General features: G+C 52.7%; 4 protein-coding genes across 4 annotated transcripts; 2 read left to right on the forward strand and 2 right to left on the reverse strand.

The window, feature by feature from the left end:
- Positions 1-1,583: 1,583 nt before the first annotated feature.
- CTAM01_00438 (patatin-like phospholipase) lies at positions 1,584-3,573 on the reverse strand (the record flags this gene model as incomplete). The annotated part of the gene is made up of 4 exons (XM_060516490.1): positions 1,584-2,306; positions 2,362-3,178; positions 3,248-3,378; positions 3,514-3,573. 4 exons carry the CDS (start codon positions 3,571-3,573, stop codon positions 1,584-1,586), a joined length of 1,731 nt encoding a protein of 576 aa, XP_060389116.1.
- Positions 3,574-5,272: 1,699 nt separating this feature from the next.
- On the reverse strand, positions 5,273-6,530 carry CTAM01_00439 (uncharacterized protein; the record flags this gene model as incomplete). Its single annotated transcript, XM_060516491.1, has 2 exons — positions 5,273-6,226; positions 6,276-6,530. 2 exons carry the CDS (start codon positions 6,528-6,530, stop codon positions 5,273-5,275), a joined length of 1,209 nt encoding a protein of 402 aa, XP_060389117.1.
- A 2,914-nt stretch (positions 6,531-9,444) lies between these two features.
- On the forward strand, positions 9,445-10,695 carry CTAM01_00440 (Mob1/phocein family protein; the record flags this gene model as incomplete). Its single annotated transcript, XM_060516492.1, has 3 exons — positions 9,445-9,946; positions 9,996-10,107; positions 10,155-10,695. 3 exons carry the CDS (start codon positions 9,445-9,447, stop codon positions 10,693-10,695), a joined length of 1,155 nt encoding a protein of 384 aa, XP_060389118.1.
- A 12,091-nt stretch (positions 10,696-22,786) lies between these two features.
- CTAM01_00441 (bZIP transcription factor) lies at positions 22,787-24,669 on the forward strand (the record flags this gene model as incomplete). The annotated part of the gene is made up of 2 exons (XM_060516493.1): positions 22,787-23,574; positions 23,625-24,669. The coding sequence occupies 2 exons, from the start codon at positions 22,787-22,789 to the stop codon at positions 24,667-24,669; spliced, it is 1,833 nt and encodes a 610-aa protein (XP_060389119.1).
- Positions 24,670-25,408: the final 739 nt, after the last annotated feature.

The raw sequence follows: 25,408 nt of genomic DNA on the forward strand, positions 1-25,408 counted from the left end.
ATCGCCGGCCGCTACAGGAAAGAGATCTTCGAGGTGCCCCTTCTCACATGACGGCAAAGAGGCCGGGCAGCACCGAACGGCAGCTTTGAGACGCCGAGCCACAATTCTCGGGCGCGAGTCCTGGATTCTGTCCCGTTTAGCGATTTGTAAAGCAGGACGCATGCAGGACTCCTGAGGGAGTCCTACACGTTGCAACACTGTATTTGGCGTTTGGGCGACCACCTTGTCGGCTTGTCCAGCTGCTCTCAAAGTGACGCCTCCAGAGACGGGGCAACGTGTCTGACCCGGCCCCTTGAATTCGATATGCTTTCAAGCAGCCCGGAATACTTCCCCGAACTCCTTGGCATGCAACGATAGCCACGGCGGCATGAGGGTTGAGGAACGTCGATCGTCAACCACCAACCAGCCCCCTGCGAAGAGCCAACGCCCTGCTCGAGAAGGAGGAGGTCCACGCACTATCTGCGTTCCTGTGACCTCTGCGCGAAATATTTTCATATCCTTGCTGCCTGTCTCGAGAGCTGTGGTGCCGATTCATCCAGGGAAAACGGCGCCAAGAACGTTAGGATCCCCGAATCTGTTACTACTGCCCATCGCCGCCAGCCCTGCCACCAATCCTAGCGTTGGTTTTCATGTGCCCCATCCACGACCTTCGAGAAGACTTCTAGCGTGCCGGTCTCTTCTGCGCCGGACCCTTGCCGGCCGGGGCCCGCCCAAGACATGCAGCAGGCTGTCACTTACTTCCTCCTTCACTGGCCATCCTGCCACCCCTTTATCCCAATTGCTCACGCTCTCGTACCTGTATCTGCTTGCTGACCCTATGGTGTGTGGCCGCGGCATGCATGACGACTTGTACGGGGAACCTCCGCCTAGCCATCCGGACCATTGGCAAGGCTCACAAGCGTCCAAGGGGGACAACTGCGACTCTGATGAGGGATAAATGAGCATGCAAACACCTGCATGGCGAGGGCGCGCGGCAAGGCGTTCACGATCCCGCTCCTTGCTCATGCTTGTTGCTTTTTCATGTAGGTTCATCAGGTGCACACCCGTCGGTCTCCAGATTTGGCATCATGTAGTTAGGATATGGATATAGCAACAAGAAAAAAAAGGCTCTCGTGAATTTGGGTCATCAGACTCGTCACTGGACGCGTCTCTTCGTCATACAAAGCTATGAACACCTATCGCTCCTCCCCTCATCCCGGCCGAGCTGAACCTCCTGCATCTCCTACACCTTGCGGAGCCCACCTCCAACGCCTGACCGACAGCCCAAAGAGGCAGGCTTCGAGAACATCTTGCCCTCGATCACTACCGATGCGCATTCCGCATGCCCTCGACAACACCGTATCGTTTGTCGAAGCTTGCACGTCCGCCCCACCACGGCCAACCAGAACATGCTTGTATCTGGACATAAGCCCGCCCCCAACTGCAAAACGCCTTGCGCAGAGAGGGTAAGCTTGCGTGCGTCTTCACTCAACGTGGGCGTTGCATGCACCAGGATCATATCGGATTATTCAAATCGTAGCTGTAGCCCCCTTGTCATTTCCTGTGACCAGCCGCGATCCACACTCTGCCTGCGGGCGACGCTGTCAATATGCGGCCCCGAGACTGCTAGCTCTCCGTTCCTTGCTATTATTGTCCATCGATGCCGCCGCCGCCGTTGAGCCCTTTCTCCTGAGCCCGCCCGCCTTCAACCTTCGGACGGTTTGATAGGACCTATCTAGCTCGTTTTCAACCGCGCAACGGATGCGAAGCGCGGCAACGGCAGGCCACACGCTCCGCTCCCCTCTCGATATCCAATAGTCCAGCGTTTCTCTAGTCGGCGTCTCGAGCAGGCGCACAAAGTCGCCAGCGGTCACTTCTGGGACTAACGTCATGGACGCGCCTGGCACTTGTTCGTCGACGAGGAAGCGCCGGATGCCTGCTGGAAGGAGGCGTAACGTGTCCAGCTGGCGCAGCCGGTGCCTGAGCTCTAACCCAACCATACGAGCTAGGAATGCTGTAATGGACGTTGTGCTATTACGCGTCTCCATGAGGGATGGGCCATGCATATCGCTCTGCAAGAACGGAATAAGGTAAGGCCGAGCCTGGCTGACGATGAAGTGGTTTACGTTGAACAGCTCGGCAATTCTCAAAAGGGGTGACTCGCGGTCCGAATAAGATACGTGAGTCCAGTGGTGGAAGTCGATTGTGTTTGCGGGTGCCCATGGTACGATGTTGCCATGGGCATCTTTGCAGAGAACTGTGGTTTCCCGGTGACCATACAATGTTGCAGTGGAAGCATTCGAAGCGACCGCGGCAGTCCAGATAAGCTTGTATATGTCAGCATGCTGCCGCTTCCTTTTGAAGAACAAAATAAGTACTCACCACGTTGGGTGCTGTCAGGTAGTTGAGCAGCGTTGGTACACCGCCTTGATCGGCGGTTGCAACGGTGATATTCAACACCCTCTTGCTCCGATTATACGCTTCCTCGAAAGTTAGGTCACCCACGTTGGCTCGCACGCAGTCCTCTAACACTTTGACGTCAAGGAAATAGCCTTCTCGAGTGAATCTCTTTAGCCTCCGCAAAAGAGTATTCCATCTCGTTGCGTAGGACTGCTCCTTTTGTGGGCCCTTTTCAGACTTGGATTTCCCAGAAAAAGCAGACAGGTCAATACCCTCTCCCTTGAGGACGTTGGGGAGCTCCTCTTCGGTGTGAATGGCCACCAATGCGGCAATGAGAGCGCCCGTCGCGGTTCCGGTGATGATCCGCGGCAGGAGACCTCGAAGAAATAACGCCTTCACGACACCAAGATGACATACTCCGAATATGGCACCGCCTTGCAGGACGAGCGTACTCCTACCGAAAGCCTGCCTTGTATCATGGATAAAATCCAGCTTCATCTGGTTTGTCAGTCCGACAGGTGCTCCATGAGGATCAGACCCGGGCGTTGTCGGCAAGTGGGTGATATCCTCGACCGCTTCAGCAATCTGCGTTATGTATTCCTCTATTAGATACTTGGTGCCAGCGAAGGACCGGTTGTAAAGCGTCGGGGCAGTGATGTTGCCCAAGTTGCGAATCAGGCCGGAACGAAGGAGGTTGACCAGTTGGTTCAGGTTCCCATCTTCTCTCGCAGTAATGAGGGAGTTGAGGCGCTCGTTGATTAGGCGGTAATCGTAGTACTTGGACGTTGGGTTATTCCTCCTGTTGATGAAGCCTTTTAGCATGTGTTTGTGAGACACTAACACGATTTGGATGGGGGTCTTTTCTCACCACAAGTCCAGTCCAAGCAGGTTATCTAGATGCAGGGCCGCCTCTTCCCAGTCTTCGAAGGCTTCGGCATGGCGAAGTAGTTCGAGCCATAGTTCGATGGGGGTCTTGCGTGTGTACCAATCGCGGAGTTTCTGTTGATGGGCGCATTCGAGGTCAGCCGCAGCACATGCTAATCAAGCTAAGGTATCCGTTGCGAACAAGCTCGTGTCAAACGAGCAGAGCAAATGCAACGGATACCCTGGGGAGAACTACAAGACCATACGTACCCGTTGCCAGAATTGTGTCACATCTACGGCCACTTGCCAGAGCGCAACGACTACTCCCATGGTTGCGCGACGGCGACTGTGGTGGTGAAGACCATGCAGGATCCCAAGCTGGCGGGGGGTAGCAATGCTGATGAGGATAGTGACGAGTGATATTGGGTGTTCATGGCAATTATGGCATTATGGGCGGGTGGTGTGAGGCGAGCGTCGTGTCTCTGATTAGGATGGTGTTTGCATTCCAGTTCCTAGGGAGAGGGCTGGACGGGCAAGACAGGTTGGGAGGTTTGGTTGTAGATCAAGCAGAAGGATAAATATACAGAGATAAAGAGAGAGTGAGAGAAGGACGGTGAGTTTGCGACGTCGAGCCTGGGTGTTGCAGGTGGGCTTTCGCAGATTCTGACAAGATTGATCGAGATCCAAGGGCCGTAGTAGTACCAAGTGGTAGAAGAAGAAGCGCGCGTGCGGTCGAACGAACGAGCGGGCGAGCGGATGGTGGACGCTAAGATGGAGAGGGAGAGGGATGCGAGAGTAAGGTAGAATCGTGTCTTCGAACGGTCCGGCGGCTGCGGGAGAGGAGGGACGATGAGTTGACTCGAAGCCCGTGAGTTCGTTCTATGCTAAATTGGAGAAGGAAAGGTACTTGTTGACTCGACCCGAACCACCGTGCCGATGACAGCCAGACAGCTGTGAGGTTTCGGTGCGGATAGGTAAGGTAGGTAGGCACGTAGGTCACAGGTGTCTGTGGTTTGGCTCGGCCCACGGCAATAAAAGGGTTACGGACATTACCTCTCTTATGTTTTGCGGCCTGCTGCACGGAGGGCAGGGTAGCAGGCAGGGTCCGGATCTGCCGCCGAATTCCCACAGCAACTTCCATTTGCAATGTTTCCCTTTTGATGCTGCCGGATGATCTGGGGCAGGCTGCAGCAGCTTCCTTCCCCTCATCCCCCCAGGATTATCCCCTCCACAGTGAGTGGTTGCTGTATTTGCCCAGTGTAACTGTGGGATAATGTCATGGTTCATGTTGACCACGAGACCCCAAAGGTACCCCACACACCTGCGCTGCCGCTGCTTCCCGAGCTGCTGTACATAAAGCTGGGGGTGGGCAGGCAAGCTCTGTCAGCTCCTTGGCTAGGTATGCGTGCCGCCCGCCCCAGTACCCCAATGCCTCATCCCTGGCGGAGAGCTTCGACATGTGATAATGGCTTGCAATTTGGCAGTGCAAGGGAGCTGGGCATGCTCCACGGCCCTTCACGTCATTCGCCCGAGGTACTTGTATTTCGGGTGAGCACCGAGAGATGTTCACATTTTCGAAAAAAGCAAAAAAATCATATCAGAGCAGGTTGCAGGCTGTAGAGTCCGCTAAATCATTGAGCCACAGTAAGTGACGGATGTGCCACTTGCGCAGCTCCCAACAAAGTCAAATTGGCTACCAACGGTCCGGTCTGAGAGCCATGACAAAAGATTTAGCTCAAACGCTGCACGTGTCGTGCCGCTTGTTCGCGCCAGTCTCAGTACGGCCAAAACTCGGAGGACAATTGTCACGAAGCGACTCTCATGTACTGATTAGGTTCATTCGGGATATCGAGACACATTGAAAACGATCATCTTCCGCATGGCAAGTATAAATTTGTATGTAGTAATAGTAGTCGCCGCTCTCGGCGCGCAGCTTGCATAGAGGAAAATGCCGTGGTATAGTACAAACTTTGATCCTCTCCACCGAGCCTGAATCTGCAGTCAAGCATATTTTCTCGTTCTCAACGCCTCACTCCGAATCGTCATCGTCGACAACGTGACGGCGCCTTCCTCTGCCACTTGGCTCCATGTTGTCATCATCATCTCCATCGGCGTCTTCGTCATCCGAAACCCGACGCTTCTTGGATCGTGGTGCCTCGTCAAGGAGCTCCTCATCGTCATCGTCATGTTCAACCTCGCTGACCTCGTCATCACTAGCCACGATGAAGTCGTCCTCCATGTCGTATTCGTCTCCTCTGCGGGCGCCAGAAGGCAGATCATCGTCAGAGTCATACTCGGGACGTCTTCTTTTTTGCTTCGGCGCGCCAGGCATGCCTCTCTTGCGCGAACCAACGCCACGTCGTCCACCCTCAAGATCGCCAATGGAGAGGCCTCCACTGCGACCGAATCCGCCGCGGGTAGCATCCATACGTGCGGTCTGAGTCTCGCGACGTCTTTGCATCTTCATGCGCTCTTTCTCTGCCTGCTCCGCTTGCCTCTTGCGCAGCTCGGGATCCTGAATGGTGTTGATGATCATGTCCTTCTCCTGAGGCTTTTGCGATATCGACGCCATGCGCTCGGCGAGTGCAGCGAGCGCATCGTCCGCCACTTCCTTTCCGGGCCGTACAATGTATTGATCGGTGACATGCCCAACAAACATGAGGAAGTTGCTGGTCAACTCCGCCGCAGCAGCATAGTAGTGTCCATCCTGAAGCTCAGAGTATGGCTCGTTAGGTCCGGGGGCTAGTGCCTTGGTAGAGACTTCAAAATGTTCGTCTCCGACCGTCATAGTCACAGAACCGTCGCTCCATCTGTGAATCATGGTGTTGCTCTGCAGCTTGTTCCCTTGTCGTCGAACGCGGATGTCGGCCTTGGGTACGTCGGCTTTCGCATTTTCAATATCGTGCTCGGTAGGCTCGAAAGTCTCGGGATCGTAGATCGTGGGAATGATCTTCATGAACTTGGGGACGCGTAGAGACCGTAACTGGTGATTGTCAGGGCACGTCAGGTGCATCGAACTTCCCATGACTTACTCTCTGGTCTTTCGACTTGGGAGTGCGATGACGTTGCATTTCAACGGCCTCGATGACCTTCGTCTCATAATCGGTCGGCAAAGGGGCCTCGTCATCTCTACCGTAGCCATCACCCTCATCACGGTCGGATGCGTCGTCGCGTATGCTACCGGCGCGACTTCTGTCTTCCTGAAGATCGTCTGCTGGCTCGTCGCCGAAGAGATCCTCCTCCTCCTCATCCTCGGGAAGCTCGTTCAATTCTTCGGAATCCGACATGATGGCGTTGATTCGTGCGATAGGCGATGCAGCGTGTTCGGTATTGGAAAATTGGCGGTCAATTGAGCGTGTGTGGTTGACACAGAGGTAGATGATCTAGCTTCTTTCCTCCTGCGCGCAGAGGAAGATGCAGCGTGAGGCTTGAAAGATCCCTGTCTAAATTCTGACCCACCTGGAGGTCAGTTCAAGCCTGAGTGAGGCTGAAGCACCGCCACACGTGCTTGAAGCCACTTTGTACGTGTAAAACTGCCGAGCGGGGACTTCGGCACATGCTCCAGCTACAGTGGATCTTGTTCAGGGGACTCAGTGGAGGTAATTTGTAATATCTCCAACTCGTCTTGTTTCTCCTATTATTGAGGAAGGGCGATGATATTCTGCCAGCACCTGCCGATATCCTGCCCCTAACTATAACTACGGCCGCCACACGACCGCCGGTCTCGGGTATATATATAAGCTAGGCTCTGCATAGTTAGTATTTAAATAGATTAAGCTAATTAGAAGTTAGTAATTAATTTAAATTATTTTAATAAAAAGTATAGTAATTAACGCGTTAGCTTAAGTTAACGTATTAGCTTAAGTCGACGATTTTATTAAATTAGCCTAATTAGCCTAATTACCTAGCTACTTAGCTACTTAGCTACTTAATTAACTCGCTTAAAAAGTTAATAACGATTTATTAATAATAATTTATAACGAGGTTAAGGATTTATAACGCTTATTTAGGTAGGTTAACTTTACGAAATATTATTATTTTTAATTATAATTATTAGTTTATAAATAGCCTTATTAAGTACTATTTTAGCCTTAAATAAAGTAAAAAAGCGCTAATTATAAAATAAGTAATCGTATTTTATATAACCGTATTTATTATAAATAATAATATACTAATAAATAAAGGGATCGTTAATTTTATAATTATTTTCTTTTTATAATATATTAACGTTAAGAATAGCTTTAATTAACGGCTATAGTAGTGGTAGTAACGGCGAGGTTAACGAAATAGTAATTATAAATAGGTAGGTAAGTAGGTAAGTAAGTGGGTAAGTAAGTGGGTAGGTATGGGCAGCTAGGCTCCGTAGTCGGAGGCAGGGGCGGTTGCAGCCACAATTGGGGGCAGGATATCGGCAGGTGCTGGCAGAATATCATCGCCCTTGAGGAAATTACAGAGTACAAGTTGTGCGACTGCTTGCTCAGTGCTCACCTCCCCAACCTCTTGTGCGCCACACGAGGCTGAGAAACGTCCCTCCCAACTGCTCTAGCGTGAGCCCAATGGCGATGGAGCAAGACCATTCGGACCCAATTGCTGTGGGGATCGGGCCTGTGCACTCGCTTAATGTGACACTTCAAGTCTAGCGCTTCTTATGCCGCTACTCCTCGTGGATGCAGGAGCGAACGTAGTCTGAAGAAGCTCACCTTCAATCGCCCCTTTTCAGCTTAACCCTCTCTCCTTGCTCGATATCCGATCATTTTCGATTATCAAACGGACTGAACTCGAATCAGCAGAGCTGAAACTCGATAGTCCCAGCCTCTTAAGTCTTCCCAGGAGGTGCGCCGGTCGACCCAACTTTATAACCCCCTCCGATTCCCCCTCACCGCGGTACCTCCTCCTACCATGTCGAACCTCTTTTCAGGAATGTGAGTTGCCTTTCATTGTCCATTCTGTTCCTTTTCCATTTTGCGAATTGCTTCTTCTGCTCTCCCTTACCCCCACTGTTCTCTGCATGATGGAAAGACCGAGAACCCAGCGGGCGATCTACGGTGGCTGCACAGCAGACAGCTGTGAAGTTTGGTTCCTCGGCTAGTGCCGCGGCAGCCCATACTTTGGTACATGCAACACGGCCCGGCCATCACCCGCCGAGACATGGGGTGCATTATCACACATGAAGGCATTGCCAAAACATCCGAGATCAAGAGGCGAACCAGCCCTGGGGATTCAAGCAGCACAGTTGGGGAACTTCTGATGGCTACTTGTTCTTTTGATGAGGAGGGGCTATCGGATAACCTACCTCGGCTGTGTGTGACATTGCTGCCATGGCCAAATGCCAGGCTTGGGATCATCCATCACAGCAGAAACATGTGAGGCATCAGCGGGGACTGAATGCTCAGGTTACCTTCGGCCTCAGTATCATCCTTTGCCAATTTTTCAGCTCGGCTGCAGAATGCACCTTCAACTTCGAAAGGAAGAGAGAGACAGGTGGCAGCAAGGACCCAACCACACTCGAAACCGCCAACATTGAGACAGCAAACACAGCACGCATGCAATGGAGACAAAGGAGGCTATAGCCATGAGATCTCGTCGACAACTGGAATGTCATGATTTTCTGTCGACATATCGTACCGAAGTCATTTGCCCAACAGTCAAGTGAGCTGAGCTGGGCTGGAAGCCGTTCAACGTACGCATGTTTTGTTTGAGGGGGTCCTAAAGGGATCTCGAAAAGGAAGAAAATCGATTGCTTCTTGGACCAGGACGGAAGCCTCGCGTTACTTCATCGCCTCTACGACAAAGAAGTCACTGCAAGATATATCTGAGTCCTTCACTGCTCCACTATCCCCGGATCGTCGTCTTTCTTAGACTGGGTCTCACGCACATGATCTATCTGACATGGCCATTTCCATCGGCAACGGGCCCTCAAGGGCAGGATATCATTGTTGTCACTCAAGCGGGGCAATATGAGCCTACTTGCCAGGAGCCACGACACTTCAAAAATCAAAAACAAGCCTGAACTCTTTTCCTTCCAAGAAATCTCATCAAACACAAACACTCGTCAAACAACCACACTCCCAAAACATCTTCTCAGAACACCAGCTCTGCCTTGTGGCCTAGTTGGCACAGGTCTCAGACAGACATCCCTTCCATTACCAAAAGAAGCCCTCAGAAGTCCCTGATGCTGTGTCTCACTCAGCAAGAAACAACATGGCTGGTGCAAACCCTTATGGCCTGGTTCCCTCGGGTACCTGGTCTGGTGGTTGGGTTCATTATCCTGCTGGACATTTTTCTATGCTTTGCAGTGCTTCTATCAGTCGTGAGATACCATCGACTAATCAGACTCCGATGAATAGCAACGCCCGCTTCCGGGGCCAAGCCGCCAAACCGCCGGGCTCGAACAAGTCTCCAACGTCCTCAACCGCTGGTCAGCCTACGTCACCGACCGTTTCTCAGGGAAGCCAGTCATCCACCAACTTGGCTCCGAAAGTCCCGCCTCTGCCCAACTCTCCTTCGCTCGCCCACTCCATTGGCATGGACGACCAGGGTGGCTTGTCCGACGGCGACGGCCTTCTCGGCTCCTACCATCTGCCACGGCCTATGCCCATCTGGCTGAACTCCAACTATGGCAAGCATATCGTCAAGGGCAACTTTATGACTCTGAGTGCGAGACCCAAGACGGTCGAACAGGGCGAGTGGATCGCGCATCAAGGTACGTAGCCACTTTTACTCCTACACCTCTGGTTACTGATTCTTCGCAGTGGTTGAGCACTACCGCAACCTCTGGAACTTCGTTCGTGTTCTCCACGAGAAGGAGGAAGATGGCTCGACGATCTGCAACGGCACTACGTGTCCCAGGATGTCCGCCGGAGCGTAAGGTTCGCCGACACTTCTTCCTGTCACAAGCTAATAATTCTCAGGAACCACTCATTCACTTGGCTTAACAGCCGTCGGGAGCCTGTCGAGCTTCCTGCCGCCGAATACATGACTCTTATGCAGAGATGGATCTCAGGCAAGATTGACGACACCAACATCTTCCCGACCGACCCCTCGGGCGTCTCGTATGCGCACAACGCAAACATCACCACCACGCCCCTCTCACAGCTCACAAACCCTGGTGAGCCCGACTGGATCGGCAAGCGATCAGGTTTCCCGCAGAATTTCATTGACGTCTGCCAAACCATCTTCCGCCAGATGTTCCGCGTCTACTCTCACCTCTACTGGGCTCATTTCACAGAGCCTTTCTACCACCTCAACCTCGAGAAGTCCCTCAACAGTTGCTTCAGCCACTTCATCCTGACCGCTACTGCTCTCGACATGCTCAAGCCTCATGAGCTCGAGCCCATGCAGCCGCTAATCGACCTTTGGGCTGCCAACGGCACCTTTCCACCCGAGTCCAAGGCTTACGAGTATGCCAATCTCCGCGCTGGCGAGCGCCTGATGCAACTTGCCGGCGTTTGATAGACTTCTTTCGGCGACGAGCCAGGCACGGCAGCTAGAGGCACCGAACCTCCACAGATGATGGCCGGCTTCATTGTGTCTTTCGGCTATTCCTGAGTTCTGGAAAGCTTGAGTCTTTTGGAACGTTTTGGACTCATCTGGTTAGGGGGTAGCCGGCGCTCTTACCACCGGAATCTTTGCTCGTCAAGGCTGGAAAAGAAGCAAATGGGGCCTCCAGAGCCAAACACGACAACAATAAGGAAACGCATTTTTCACACGTACGCACGCATTGCATTTGCAGCAGTCCCGGGGAGAAAAGAGAAAGAAACGGGCTGTATGTTGGAGTTTTCGGATTTGCTATGAGGCCAAGCAAGGTCTTGAGACACCCCGTAAGAGAGGCGGCCAAATCGTCTCACAGGGGAACGGCCATGAGGAGGGAAGAGGAATTATTCGTAGACGACGATTCCATACACAAATCACACTTGACTTGACAGAAGGATGCTTGCCTGCTTTGCTCCATTGAGCCTGACTGACCGAGTGATGATTGGATGGCTAGCTACTTGATCTCAGATCGGACCTTCCGTGAATCAACTAGGCGTATTCGAAAGCATGACTGCAAATGGCTCATTAACATCACACTGTTGACTCCTTGAGCCTACATGGAGTAGTGAGTCTGTCTCCATGAGTGTGTGGACCTCTCACATATAAGTACGTAAACAGCCTTAATGAGAGTCGTCCTGAGTATCATTGAAATCTACTTCACGCCCGACGAAGAGGCTTCTGGCTCGTCCGTCGACATCCACATGGATTTAAAGGATTATACATGAAGAATGTATCAACCAGAGCATGCCTGCTCTTCGCGAAGCGTCTAGTCACTAGACCTAAAGAATTTCTCAATCTGTATAAAATCCCATCCAGAGCAGTCGGGATATTGGTATGTCTAGATCACCTTCAGGCCCGCTCCCCCATGTTAGGACTCCAAGAGGCGGCTTGCGTAGGTACTACCTCCGGGATCCTTCATGAGTTTCAATTTTTTTATTCCTCGTCCCTGTGATGTCCTCTCAAGTAGAAGGCCTAGGGCAAAATTTACTGAGATTCAAATTTGAGGTCAATCGAGCGGTAGACTACTAATTAGAGGCGTAAGCAGTCTGGCCCATTTGGGAGACTGAATGATCCATGTGTGCCTACTCACGACTCTATCATATGAGGCTCTTCGAAAATAGAAAGCCGAAGAAACTCGATGACGATATCGAAGAAGCTTAGCGTAGGATATCTGACATTTTCTTTCTATCGTGCTCGAAAGTCAAAGCTGAGAGAATCCACAAGCTTACATGTCCATCTACTTCAATCCGATGTCTCTTCAGAAAGACTGAAGCTTACAGATAAACCTACTTTCTACATGGTAGTCGAGTCCTTTTCGTGGAGCTTGACTCGTGAGACAATCAGACGTCTGTTTGTCAACTGCGGGGAAGAAAGACCAGTGTGAATGAACAGAATGTGACGGAACCTACATATCAGCATCAGACGATGATACCGTTTTCACGACGGTAACCCAAACGAGTCATCTTACTACTAAGCAAGCCTCTTCTCCTCCAACAACAGGATATCTGGGGACTGAGAAGCGTTTGGTGGGAATTACTCTTGCCCCCATCGGCCAAACCTCCTGCTAAGAATGTGTTGCCAAGTATTTTAGATGGCAAAGCCATCCTCAAAGTTCAAACCGATGGTACAAGTCCACGATGGACCTGAGGTGGCTTTCTCACCCAGTCTTCCATCTGTACACCTCATTTGAAGACTTTGGGCTTCGGCATGACTTCCTTTCTGAGCTTCGGAAAAAGTTACAGTAGAAGTGAAGAGGGAATTTGGAAGGTATTCAAGCTTTGTTCTGAGAGGGATAGATATCCTGGCTTCGACACGATGTGCACGCTATCACGATGTAGATTCCAGGAAGCATTTGATCTATGAGATTCATATCGTTCTTTTTTCAATTATGTAGTACTACGCACAAGATAGCCGATGCTGGTATCTATTTCTCCAAGGCTATCCCGCCATACCTCCGTGAACTCGAACCAAAGCCCCAACCCAGCACATAGTACAGGTTACTGAGAACATACCGGAAAGCCAACTACACTTTCTCTCTCGGTTCCGGATCCGCGTCCCGCCAGATTGACGGTCCGTATCAACGAGTTACTCAATGTCATATTTACAGAGTTTATGGGATTGAAAAGTCTGAAGTTCGGACGACATATATATAGAGAGAGTGCTCCGGACGTCTGATCTCTATCCGCACACAGACGACGAGCTTACGCAGACAGAATTCTATTACATGACATCCGAGTATACAAAACTCTCGGGAACGAAGGAAACCTAGATAGCTTTGACATAGTCTGTTCTCACGTCGGCAAAGAGGATAGTACCGCAACATGCCAACAGCAGCCAAATCGAAAGCGATGACTCATATCCAGATCCCTTATATTCTATGAACAACCATGCAATTTTACAACTGAGGGGGAAACGGGGACTTCAATAGCTGACAGGTTTTACAACCAAGCTCAGTGTCTCTAGCTTAAGCAGAGACAAAGACCACATAGTCCTCCCACACAGATCATGGAATCAAGAAGTTATACACAATCATCTCAACCTCCGACAAGCTCCCCCATGATAGAATAGAAAATCCTGACACAACGACACAAAACCTCGCCATGTGCTTTAACCCCCTTCCCCCAGAAACCCCCAAACTAATTAAAAATACCCAACACGGCACTTCAATCAACCGGAGGTCTAGCCAAACCACAACGCACAGAGGTTCTCTTCCTCTCGCGCGCGCCGACCCGATACTGGCACCTGCTGTGCTTCGAACCTTCTCCCGCACCTTCTAGTTCACGTCAAGGAGGTGTTTCCAACTTCCATGACCCCGACGGGAATTTCGTCATTGTTCAGGCAAAGTCCGGGATCTACTGGGCTTACTAGCGTCCCCCTTCTGTTCATATTCTTAACCCTTGCCCGTCAATGGGCGCCATTTGGAATCATCAATTTATTGGTATTCACATCCCGCGCGGTACTGATACTGCGAGTTGGCCAACAGCAGTCTACTAGACGCGAGAGTGATACTGAATACTTCCGTACACATTCTCAAACCTTCTCGATTCCCTTCTTCCAAGTTCGAAAGAAGAGTCATCGCAATACAGCTCAGCAATAGTATCCGCATCTACGTATTCACGGCTGTCACCGCCGCCGCCAAGCACCGAACTTCCGTATCCCTTTAATTTTAGAAGACTCCATCGACCGCCTCACCCGGTGGCCCGAGAGACAGGCAGAGAGACGCAAAGAGGGAACAAATCGTTGCCCGTGACTGTCCCAGAGTCTCAGTCGTATGACTGACCTAGTGGAGATTATCCCGTGTCTCTGCAGCTTAAGAGATATTACACAGTGAATCAAAGGGAACGACAGCCCGGAAACCTAGTTACCCGCCGCGTGCGGCGTGCGGCGCAAGCTTGCGTGTATGCAACAGGCATCCTGTAGCTCCGTTTCAGAATATCCGTCAAACGTACAGATGAGTGGCTCCCCCTCAAGAGCCAGCGAAACTCCCCCCAAAGTACTGTGAAATGAACCAATTCTGTTTTTAGTCTTTCAATGTCCCAAATGTCAATCACCTCCCACCCCCGGCGGCGGTACAAGCAAGGGGTCCGAATCCGGATATGCAGGAAGCGAAAAGGAGCGGGAAGGGGACGCTTCACCGCCAACCTGGGATGGAGGCGTCTGCCAGGCACGACTGGACGATAAAAGTGGGACGAAAGAAGCAACCATGCCCAACCCTTCGGGCAGGGAGCGATGAGTCAACATCTCGAACTTCCGCAGAACCAACAGGAGCTTCGGGGCTGGAGGGGACGAGGAAGATGATGGAAGTGGCTGGGTAAAGTCAACCGAGCTGAGAGTTTGTTCCAACTTTACTCCCGGGTTGGCTCATTGTCGCTCATCTGGACTTGAACCCTAAGACGAGATCCCAGTTCCCTGTTTCGCGCACACAAGCAAGCAAGCAGACCAGTGCGCAAGGTTGGGGAACCTGGGTTTTGCTTAGTGATGGACAATAGGCAAAAATTCGGTGACGGAGTCTTGCGACCGACTCTGCAACGGACAGACGGAGAGTCTTGACGATCGTATAAACTGAAGGAGGGTCCGAGGTGCCAGTGAACGATTCGGCCTGTCGCAGCACAGGATCTTGATCGCTTGGATCCGTTTGGGGGCCACCTCGATAACGCATGCGCTGCGGGTTTCTGCGATGCGCCATAAACTTTCCGCTTGCGTGTGGAGGTTAGTTGAGAAGTGACAGAGTGAGGTGGTTGAAGGAGTGCGATAGGCATTGCTGCTGCAGCCTGCGGGACCCTTTCTTCAAGAACATCGTGACAACTGATAGGATGACCTTCTGACTGCGTCTGGCGCCCAGAGCGCAGAGTTTTCATTTCCAAAGAGTCATTGCTCTAGAGACGAAGTTTTTGCTTCTGAAGATTTCCATATACAAAGCGGGATGATAGCCGTGCGTGGGATGGTGGCCTGCACGGCCTCTGTTCACCGCCATGGAGGCGTCCCAAATTTGTGGACGGGGAGAGATTCCGGCAGCTCTCTCGAATCCACCAGTCTCAAGTCACTTGTTTGCAACACGGCGGGAACCCTGGGCGTGTGCATGAAAGGGAATCTGGAACCGAATGATCCAAGCTCCGGAGGTTGAAATGCCAGGATACAGCTCTATCAAAGCTTCTGGTATAGGGCAGTACCTTGCGCATCAACTCTGGTGATTTCTCTTCTGGCGCAGAACGAAAGAAACAGCGAGGATGAAAGACAGCCGATGGCCCAGGATACTGGAATGACGTCGGGAGAGTGAAACGAAAGCTGTGGACCGCGGCATCGCATCATGGCAAGCGACGGGGGTCGGATCCGTCGCTTAATGCTCAATCTCCGACTTTGAAGCTGGAAGGGCAAGGGAGAGACTCTGACGGTAGCTCCGGAGTGGATCCCGGGGATGAGAAGCTTAAGCTGCCGGTTGGGGCTCACCGACAAAGAATAAAACTGGTGGCAGAGATGGATGTGTCTATGACTCAAATTGAAGAGATTTCGCGAGAAGGACGACCAGTTGTTCCATACTCTTCGATCATCGAAGAGGACGCGTAGGTTCTTGGTCATTAATTTGCTAGTCCGCGACACTGGCCGCTATGTTGCACTGGGAACCCATTGCTCTCAATGCGAAGTGAGACCGGGGATCCTCACCGGGATGCTAATTCGGAGAGGCAGTCTTGGATCTAAGCCAGAAATCCAGGGAACAGGGGTGCTCTGAAGCGTAAATGCCCCGCTGGGGTCAGCCCTGTCAGGAAACCGTCCCAAGAGTGGCTGTATGAGATATTCCTTCTCGTCGGCAGCCGTAGACCTGGTACAAAATTGAATCAAGTTTCTCGGTTAAGAAAAAAAAGTTCCTGGTATCATTGTATATCGGCTGCGGTCAACCCTTTCCAGGATGTTTGCTGAAAGCCTGGTCAATGGTGGCTGGCTCACATGGCTTCACTTGTAAGCCACAATCGCCAGATGAAGCCTTATCCAAGTGCTTGGGTAAAGGGCAAACGGCTTGAAAATGACCACCCTTGCCGTAAGACGACTTCCTTGCCTGCCGAAGCACCCTTTGGCACACCAAGAGGAGGGATACGATGGAAGAGGCTCTTCTGAGTCTTAGGATAGAGGAGCAAGTGATCTCGATCCGATAGGCTGGGTCGGGCAAAAACATACGTTTGGGTACGATTCCGATGTCAGCCGCGCCGGCTTCCAAGAATAAGAACTTGGCAGGAGAGAAGGGCGAGGCGGTGGGCATTCTGGGAAATGAAGGGCTGTGGTCGTGGCCGGGGAACAAGATGACGGCTATGTGAGACTCTTGTTCATGCAAGGCGCATGAGAAGCACGATGAGGCAACGCGATCAATGTTGAAGAGACAGGGGAGCTTTCCGTGTGGACAATCCGAGTCGAAAGTGACAGGCACGATGCGGGCGTCGGGCGTATTGGGATGGGATGCCGTCGAAGAGAGGTGTGTCGCACACCGTACGCAGCACATCCAATGGCGGGTTTGGCGGTCTGAAGCTGTAAGTCGTATACCCGGAGTCGTTCAGACGATGAAGGGGTCGTCGGCCGAAGTTGGCCAGGTCTAGGCCATAGGTTGGGCTCCATCGTCAGGAACGCGTGAGAGGTAACGAGGGGAGACGGCGTATGAGAAGTCGGCGCTCGGCTCCAGCTCCCATGGTTGCTGACCTCGGCGTGGACTTGGGTTGACTAGAGTCGAAGTACCTCAGGCACGGCGGAGGCATGGTCAGGTATCCGCGGCTGTCGTGTAGGTGATGTTCTCATCGAGGGGTTTCTCTCCCAGTAACCACTGACAGAGAGCCGAGCTGACCTGACAATAGGGGACCGATCTGGCCAAGGGCCGTTCAAGTTTTGGTTGGTGAGGTAGTCGTACGCAGTAGAGTGGACTTGGGATTCACAGCAATCGAGAGTGAACAGTGGATGTCGCAAGTTTCGTTCGCGTCTTGGTAGCGGAATCCGCTCGCCTCACTTGGACGATTGGTTCATGACGGGGACGGCGTCGGTCCATTAACGGGTCGTTTAAGTGTATGCTCCACTTTTCAAACGGCGCCATCGCGTTTCCCATTGTCGCCAGGTGCCCACCCGACCTCTTCCCACCTTCCATTCTTTCCAGGCGTGCACAGGCATGGCAGGTTCCTTCCTTCCGGCTTTCGCGGTGGCCGAGTTTTTCCAGAAGGTGAGGAGACGACGCCGACGACAACGACGGCGGGGGATCCACTTGCCGGGTTGAGATGGGAAACGCAGCTACGGAGGAATTTCTTAGCTCAGCCGACCTTGGTAAGTATCCAGGTATCCGTACATTAGGTAAGGCCGGTAAAGTAGGAAGAGGAAAGAGAGCAAGCACACCTCCATTCGCTACACCATACGGATTCAATGCGAGGATGTGGGAGTGCAGCATCTCGCCTTTGCAGATTCACCAGATTGTGGTCCCCCGGGGTCCATCAGTGGAGTCACGCATGATTCACGTCGCCGATGCATCTCCGTGACGTCGCGACTCCTTGAGCACCTCGCTGGTCTTGATCCGGTCGTCTGGCGCGCTTCAGGACGCGAAACGCGTGTGATGAATCACTGGCGGGGGATTGAGGAGCAAACACATACTGCGTACACACAATGGCCTCGTCTACTCCAGACCACTTCCTCCTCTGGGACACCTCACCAAGTGACGAGAGATGAAGACGTACCTTATTGACGGATGTTCCTCCAATATCGTAGAGCGGGCCTCGAGGTACCTTCCTCACCTTGCCTACCTACCTCCTCGTTCCATTCATACCTGCTCTGGGCACGAGGCCCGAAACAAGCACCGTGGCACACCGACAAAGCAGAATGAGGGTCTTCAAGTTGGTGATGGGCCGCTGTGTATGCGGCCATGAAGCACAGTGGAGCTGGTGGCTCACGCGTCTCTTCAGGCTGAGTGGCTGGCCGGTGTTGGACGTTGTTGCTTGGGCATCACCGGCTGGCGTTGGAGAGGTTTCCCGGATGTTGTTTTCCCAGCCACCGACTTTTTGATCCCCTGCTCCTTTGTCCTGGTTGTATCAAACTTGCCCCTCTATCCGTATGGCCTTTCTGCGCCTGTGTGCCTCCCGATGTCAGAATTGACTTTCATCCGTCGGTCGATGCGCCCGAAATATAGGCGATGGGTGGCTTTCCGTATTCCAGGGATGTGGCTGAGAATTTCGTCTGAGGGTACGAGCATCATCCCAACTTCACAACGGACGGGGTTGGCCAATTGCGCATTGTGTCTCGCGGGCCCGGGAGAACAAACGGGGCATTCTAGTTAAGACAAGGAAGTTGGTTAGGAACAAAAGAGAAAAATTCTACGGCTACGGCATTTCGGCCAAGGATGGCAGAGTGATCGATCGGATCGGAAGGGGGCTATTGTCTTCCTGCTGGATCTCTCGTGTCATTTTTTTTGGTGGTTGAGGCTTGAACAGGTGAGTCGCGACCCGGACCAGATGATCTGGAGAATATTGGACGATACGACTCTGAATGGGGACTCGTCATGCTCTATCTCTGAGCCCAAAGGTAGGTACTGATATCGTCGCCAATATTAGATTAGGTCAGATTCCCTGGCTCAGTGTGGCTCCTTTCGATTAGGTTGTGCTTCGCCTTGTCATGGTTTGCCTCGTTATCTGATTTGGCTGCAATGACACTGGCGTGCCTGCACTACTGGGGAGAGCTGAACATGACAGTCGATAGCATCATCCTCATGGGATCTGATACGGAACGGGAGGAAGGGTTTCCATTTCCATCCACGCTTCACAGTGAATCCCCCAGTGTACCGCCTTTGCCTCGTAGCCGGTGTCCAGACCCGTGTGATCACCCCACTGAGAGCCGAGCAATAGGAACCCGGAGACGAGAAACAGTGGCTTGCTAGTGGATGCAGGAGGGCTGCGACGGGCTTCATAGGTCACGTCTCGGGGGGTAAGTTTGGGGGGTTATTCTTGGGCCCTTTGGGTATCAATAACATGAGAGTAAGTGAGCCTATCGCGCGAGAGACAGCGGCCGTCGATGCCCAACCTGTTGGAGCTGCCCTCTCCGCGAGTCCGCTCTCGTCCAGTCTGAACCAGTGGATGCGGGAGGCAAGGAGCGAGAACCGCCAGGGCCGTCATGTTGTTCGCAAGGGTCCTTTGGGGTGTACCGTGTGCTCACCACTGAAAGGACTCATCTCACCTCTTGACTTTGTATCTTTCCTTCCGTTTTTGGTCATCACCATGGCTTCGCCCATCAAGGTACGAAGGTACGTCATCCTTGGCCGTTTTGCTATTTGTTAGAGCGCTAAATGAGGGTAGGAATTGTGGTGCCTGAGGAGATAGTAAGATGTGGAAGGAGTCCACTCACCTCCCCACGTTGACCGTTTACCCTCAACGACATCTCGGGCATAACGGTATCCTCCCGTCTCCCTTGTCCAACGGTCGATTCATTCCGTATCCTTCCGTTCAGGCTTCAGCCCTCCGTCCACTGCCGTCCTACGCCACCTTCTCTGCTTCTCTCGGTGCTTCCTTAGCCACTGAACAATGATTTGCCGAACGGACAATGGCCCAAGCTGCAAGCCCAACCCCCACCGTCTGCGAGCCGTGACCGCCATTCCATTTTCGCTCATCAAGTTTCCCTTCCCTCAGGTCCCTCCAATCCGTCTGCTTCTTTTTTAGGAAAAAAAAAAAAAAAAACTTCTTTTTGTTTTCTGCCTTCTATTGGGCAGTTCCGGCTTGCGGTCGAGCCGTAAACCCCTCCACCGGGCCTTTCATTGTCGTCTCCCTCTCCCTTGACAAGACCTGCCCGCCGCTCGCCTGTCTTCCGGCAAGATCCCCGTCCACCCAGACCCGGCGCATCGAGGTCACGACCCAAAAGGCCCAGAACTCTGAATCTCTTGTCATCCTGCTCACCTCTGACCTCATTCGCCGGCCGGACGCCGTCGTTCCCCCCCAGCGGTCCTACACTGACAGACGCATACCCGGCCACACTTCCCAACTTGCCCCCCCCCCCCCCCAAATGGCCCCAGCCAGTGAGCCACTGGGCCGAGAGAGCGCACAGAGAATCCAGTCGGAGCACATCGGCTGGACGTGGGGTTGGGTTTCGCTTTGGCTCTGAGCAATCGTCCACCTTTCAACTTCCATTCCGTGACCATCTCTTCTCTGTATTGGCTAGCATCTTGCCCTTTTCTGCCCGCCCTGAGCGCGCGCGCCGCGTTCCTATCAATCCCCAGACTCTTTGCAATTCGCAAGCCCCAGGTCTTCTTCTAAACCAGTCCCTCTCGGCCTCCAGGTACATTGCCCCTAGTTTAGTACACCGAACAATACCTTAGCCCGCCTAGCCTGTTGCCTTCTCTTGAGTCTTGGGCACCGAGAGAAGGCAGTAGACACTGGCAAGCAAGTCTATCAAGTTTGATAGAGTCTGTGAGGTGAGAAGGAGAGTTCGAGGCGGTCTAAAGCCAAACGGAACCCCTGCTCAATGCTCCCTCACTCTGTCCGCGCCCCACGTCTCGTCCGTGTCTTGTTCCAAGGAAGCATTCTACGGCGCCGTCTGTCCGTCGCAATAGTAAGTGGCGCCCATCCGTTTGCCGTTCTCAGGGCTCTCTCGGCTTCGCCAGATTTGGATCAAATCATCGCCACAAGACATTATGAAAAGACACTGGCTACGGATGAGCTTCCGAATAGTATTAACAAGCCAATGCGAGAAGGTTTACTATTACCGCACACAGAATTACAAGACGAATATGGGCTAGCAGGTATTCACCGTGAAGCCCCGAAAGTATCTTACCTAAAGGGAACAGGGACAAGAGGACTTATCTCGCCTTGGCATCATGATCTCGCTCTCTCTCTCCCTCTTCCCCTCGGCTCACTCTTCTATCTTGCTCGTCCTATAATCGCCGAAGAGTATGGCCGCTCCCACTCGCCAGAAAACTTGCCTGGTTCTCTCTTGCTGACTGGGCCCGTTGACCACACACCCACCCCGTCCCTATCCTCGGCCACCCTCCACAAACAAGTGACCACACACCCACCAATGCGCATCGCATCCCACCCGCAACGGGCTGCTCTTTCCTACCGTAGTCCAAGGTATCCGTAGATTCTAGGTAGGTACGAGTGCTTCCTTCCTTCCTCTGCCTCTCCAGCTCCACTCTGCTGTCTCCGTCTCGTTCCCCTCCCGTCCTTGCTGTTCTCGCGCCGTCCGTACCGTCCGTACCTTACCGTACCGTACCGTGGTGACCCTCTTCCTCCGTAAGCTCCCCTAGGTAGCCAGTCTGAGGTGAAATCCCGATTCCCTCAGTCTCTTGTTCTTTCCCCACTGCCCTCCCAACCCTGGACTGGGATCTCGACCCGGGCCAGCCTGACCTTCCACACTACCCGCGACCTTACATTGCCTTACTACGACTCTCCTCCTTCCCCCCCGTCCCATGTCCACCGTATCCTTCTCGAAGCCAAGCAAAGTACCTCACCCCCGGCCACCGTTTCTAACCAGGTACCTCATCCCGGGAATCGCGCAGAAGTGCCGCCTTTGCTGTTGAAAATACAAAACCTTCCCTCTTCCTCCTCCAGCTCTACCTTGCCCGCCCACCAAGAAAACGAGATCACACACCACACACACACACACCATTACTGCGTACTCACACGCACACATTCATACAGACACTATCCGCACTCGCTCGCCCATCCAGCGTCAACCGTACATACCTACATACATATACATACTTTCGGCACCCCATCCTTCAGACGGTTTCCCTATCGTTGCAACACACATTTGTTTATTATTGTCCCATCATCCCTCTTCCCCACGTCGTCTCACTCTCGACGCAGCTCATTTACGCCGCTTCATCGACTCGACTCACACACACATACTCAAGGCTTTTCCCCCGCCCTGTGTATCTGACCAGACCAGCTACTTTTTCACCTCGCTACAAGATCTGGAGTGCATCGCAGCGCCGTAACACTCGAACAAAAAGAAATAACCGATTCCCCGAAAGCCTGTGAGTGTGTTTCTCCCCTTCAGAGCCGTTGTTCCACCTCCTCGTCCTGCACGCACTGCCCTTTAAAACTTTCCGACCACCCTCCACCCGCACATCCTCTCATCCCATCCCCACCAACCTCTCTTATCACTCATCCCGCTCGACCACCTCCGCCCTCTGCTTTTTCCCTTACTTTCTTGCCCTCAACTCAACCCGCGTACGTTTTGCTTGGCCCTCCGAACGAGTCTCGCACAAAAAGCTCGCTTCTCGCCTCTGACTGCAAGTTTCCGCTGCGCAATACATGCATCTTTGCCGCTCAATACACAGCAGCCCAAGCGCATACTCCTCCATACCCTCGTCTGCAATTCTCAGAGTGCGCAGCACCCGTCTCCACATCTCACTCACACCCAAAAATAAACCCTGGGCCACCAACCGTCCTCACCGCTGCGCTGCACTCGACTAACACGCCCTCGCAAGATTAGAAAAATAGGCACCATTGCCATCGCAGCACAACATCGCAGTCCACACTCGACTGCTGATTTCACATAACCAGAAATGGTCTCAACGTACCAGATGCCGTCCTTCTACAGACCGACACCTTTGACTGTAGACACAACACAAGCGCAAAAGTACTACGAAGAGGAGGACCACAGCATCCTCGACGAAACTATCTTGGATCACAGCGCACTCGACTCGGGCCTGGAAATGTCGCCTCCCATGGTTGATAGCAGAAGAGATTCCTTCGCCGTTGGCGGCTCTCTCTTCTCACCAAAGACGGAGGACTGGCAGTCAGTCGATATGCAATCCGTGCCATCCAACAACCCTTTCATCGAGCAGCAACACAACAACAACCCCTTCATGCGCCTGGATCATGCTCAGCCTTCCCCTTTCGCCCCTCAAGGCAACGGATGGTCTCTGAGCAATACTTCTGGCTCTTGCACTCCCCTCCAGCAATTCGATGGCATGCCGGCTGAATACGACAATGGCGCTCCCATGTTCCAAAGGCCCGTCCCGGGCCAGACGCCCTTCACCAACCCCACCGGTCAAATCAATATGTTCGCACCCATCGGATCAGGCAACCAGTCCATACCAACTTCACCGCAGAAGGGATGGATCGGCCAGGCGGAATCTATGGCCAAGAAGATGCGCCCTGGTAGCCCTACCATCCGCTCACACAACGACATGCGAAGGGGTGACGGCATCCGCAAGAAGAACGCTCGCTTCGATATCCCGGCCGAGCGCAATCTCAGCAACATCGATCATCTCATCGCTCAGTCCACCGATGAGCAAGAGATCAAGGAGCTCAAGCAGCAAAAGCGACTGCTGAGGAATCGCCAGGCAGCGTACGTGCACACTCACTTCCTTTCAATTCCACTTACTAACATTGCAACAGCCTTGACTCTCGCCAGAGAAAGAAGCAACACACCGAGCGGCTTGAAGATGAGAAGAAGCAATTCACCGCTGTGCTCACCGATCTGGAGGAAGAGATGGCCGACATGAGGAAACAGATGGAGCAGCTTTTGAGAGAGAAGCAGTTCAACCAGGAGTACATCGAGTCACTCACCATGGAGAAGGAGGAGATGATCCGCTCCCACACGATCGAAACCGGCGAACTCCGGAAGAAGGTCAGCGTCCTCACCGACCACGTCCAGCGTCTCGAGAGCGCCGCCATGACTGCTCCTGCCAACAACAACTATGTATCTGGCTACGACGACATGGACGGCATGACCATGCCGGGCAGCTGGGACAACGTCAACTTCCTCGGCGAGTACCCCATGGAGCAGGAAGTCAAGCAGGAACTCCAGGTGGTTCCGAACAAGAAGGCTGATGTTTCCTTCCCCGTCGATTCCGAGAAGTCTTCCTCCCAGGGTGGTATTCTCTTCATGCTCTTCCTCGTCGGTGCCTTTGTTCTGTCCAGCCGCTCTACCCCTGCCATTCCCCGGGTCTCCGAGGACGTCCGCGCTGAAGCTGCCACCCTCCTCGAGAACGTATTCAAGGACGCCGGCGTAAACGGTGCATCCAACACCCTGAACGCTCTCGCTCCTCAGCCTTCCGGCGGCTCGTGGGTCGACAACTCGGCCATGCCTATGAGTGACACCTCAATGGGCGGTGTCGCGCCTTCGATGCTCGGCCAGCTTGGCGACTCTCTCACCCAGCCTACCGATGAACAAGCAAATGAGCAACTCTTTGGACTTTCGGCTGCTCAGTACAACGGCGTCAGCTCGCAGGATTTCCTCAACAACGCCCCCGAGCGCACCACCAGCCAAGGACGCAAGAACCTTGCCGATGCCCTCTCAGCGATGCGGACCAACAAGCAATCCGCAGCCGACGTCTACACTAGATCACTACTTTGGGATCAGATCCCTAGCGAAGTTGTCAGGAACTTTGCCAAAATGGTGTCCGAAAGCAACAGCGCGAAAGCGGGCGCTAACGAATAACGAAGACCAAAAAAAATTACGATCCCATGATCACATCAACGAATCTCAACTCTTAGCTCAAAATATCATTCTACCAAACATCTTTTTTCCTTTCAGCCGAAGCTCATCATACACTTCTACCGCTCCCGCGGACAAAACCCCAGACATTGTTGCTCACGCACCAAACAATCCTCTTTTCACCGCCAAATGATCGAAGCTCTTCGGACATACTTACTTTCCAACCGCTTTATTTTTGTGATTTTCATTTTGGGACGCCATTTCCCTCCGGTATCTAGCAAGCGAGCGAGCATTCTGGATTTAGTCTGATATCTCTGTATTTCACATATCTAGTTTGGTATCTATTGCTCTTTTCAGGCAAGGAGGGACGGGGGAGAAGAGCATGGGAACACGGGACGGCCAAGCTTTTCCAACGTTTGTACAATGGGGGCAACGGGGTTGGCTTGGAAATGGAGGGGTGGTCACATGGAATCTTGGGTTACCGGAGGAGAGCAGGTCTCACACAACGAGGGACGTCATCTCACAGGAGAGGGAGGAAAGGAGAGGGAGGTGGTGTTCGGTTGGGAATCATGTTGCTTTTGTTCTTTTGTCTGATTTTCCTTTTGTTTTATTTCCTTTTATTTCCTTTTCTTGGCCTTGACTGGAAAGATGGACAGCACCGCACGAAGTTGCAGATTGTTGACGAGAAACGAGAAAGCGTCTCGCGACGAAACGTGGAAACGGAAATGAGTCGAAACGAATC

Source organism: Colletotrichum tamarilloi, assembly GCF_030869305.1.
Source record: "Colletotrichum tamarilloi strain Tom-12 chromosome Unknown Scaffold_1.1, whole genome shotgun sequence".
Taxonomy (NCBI): Eukaryota; Fungi; Ascomycota; class Sordariomycetes; order Glomerellales; family Glomerellaceae; genus Colletotrichum; species Colletotrichum tamarilloi.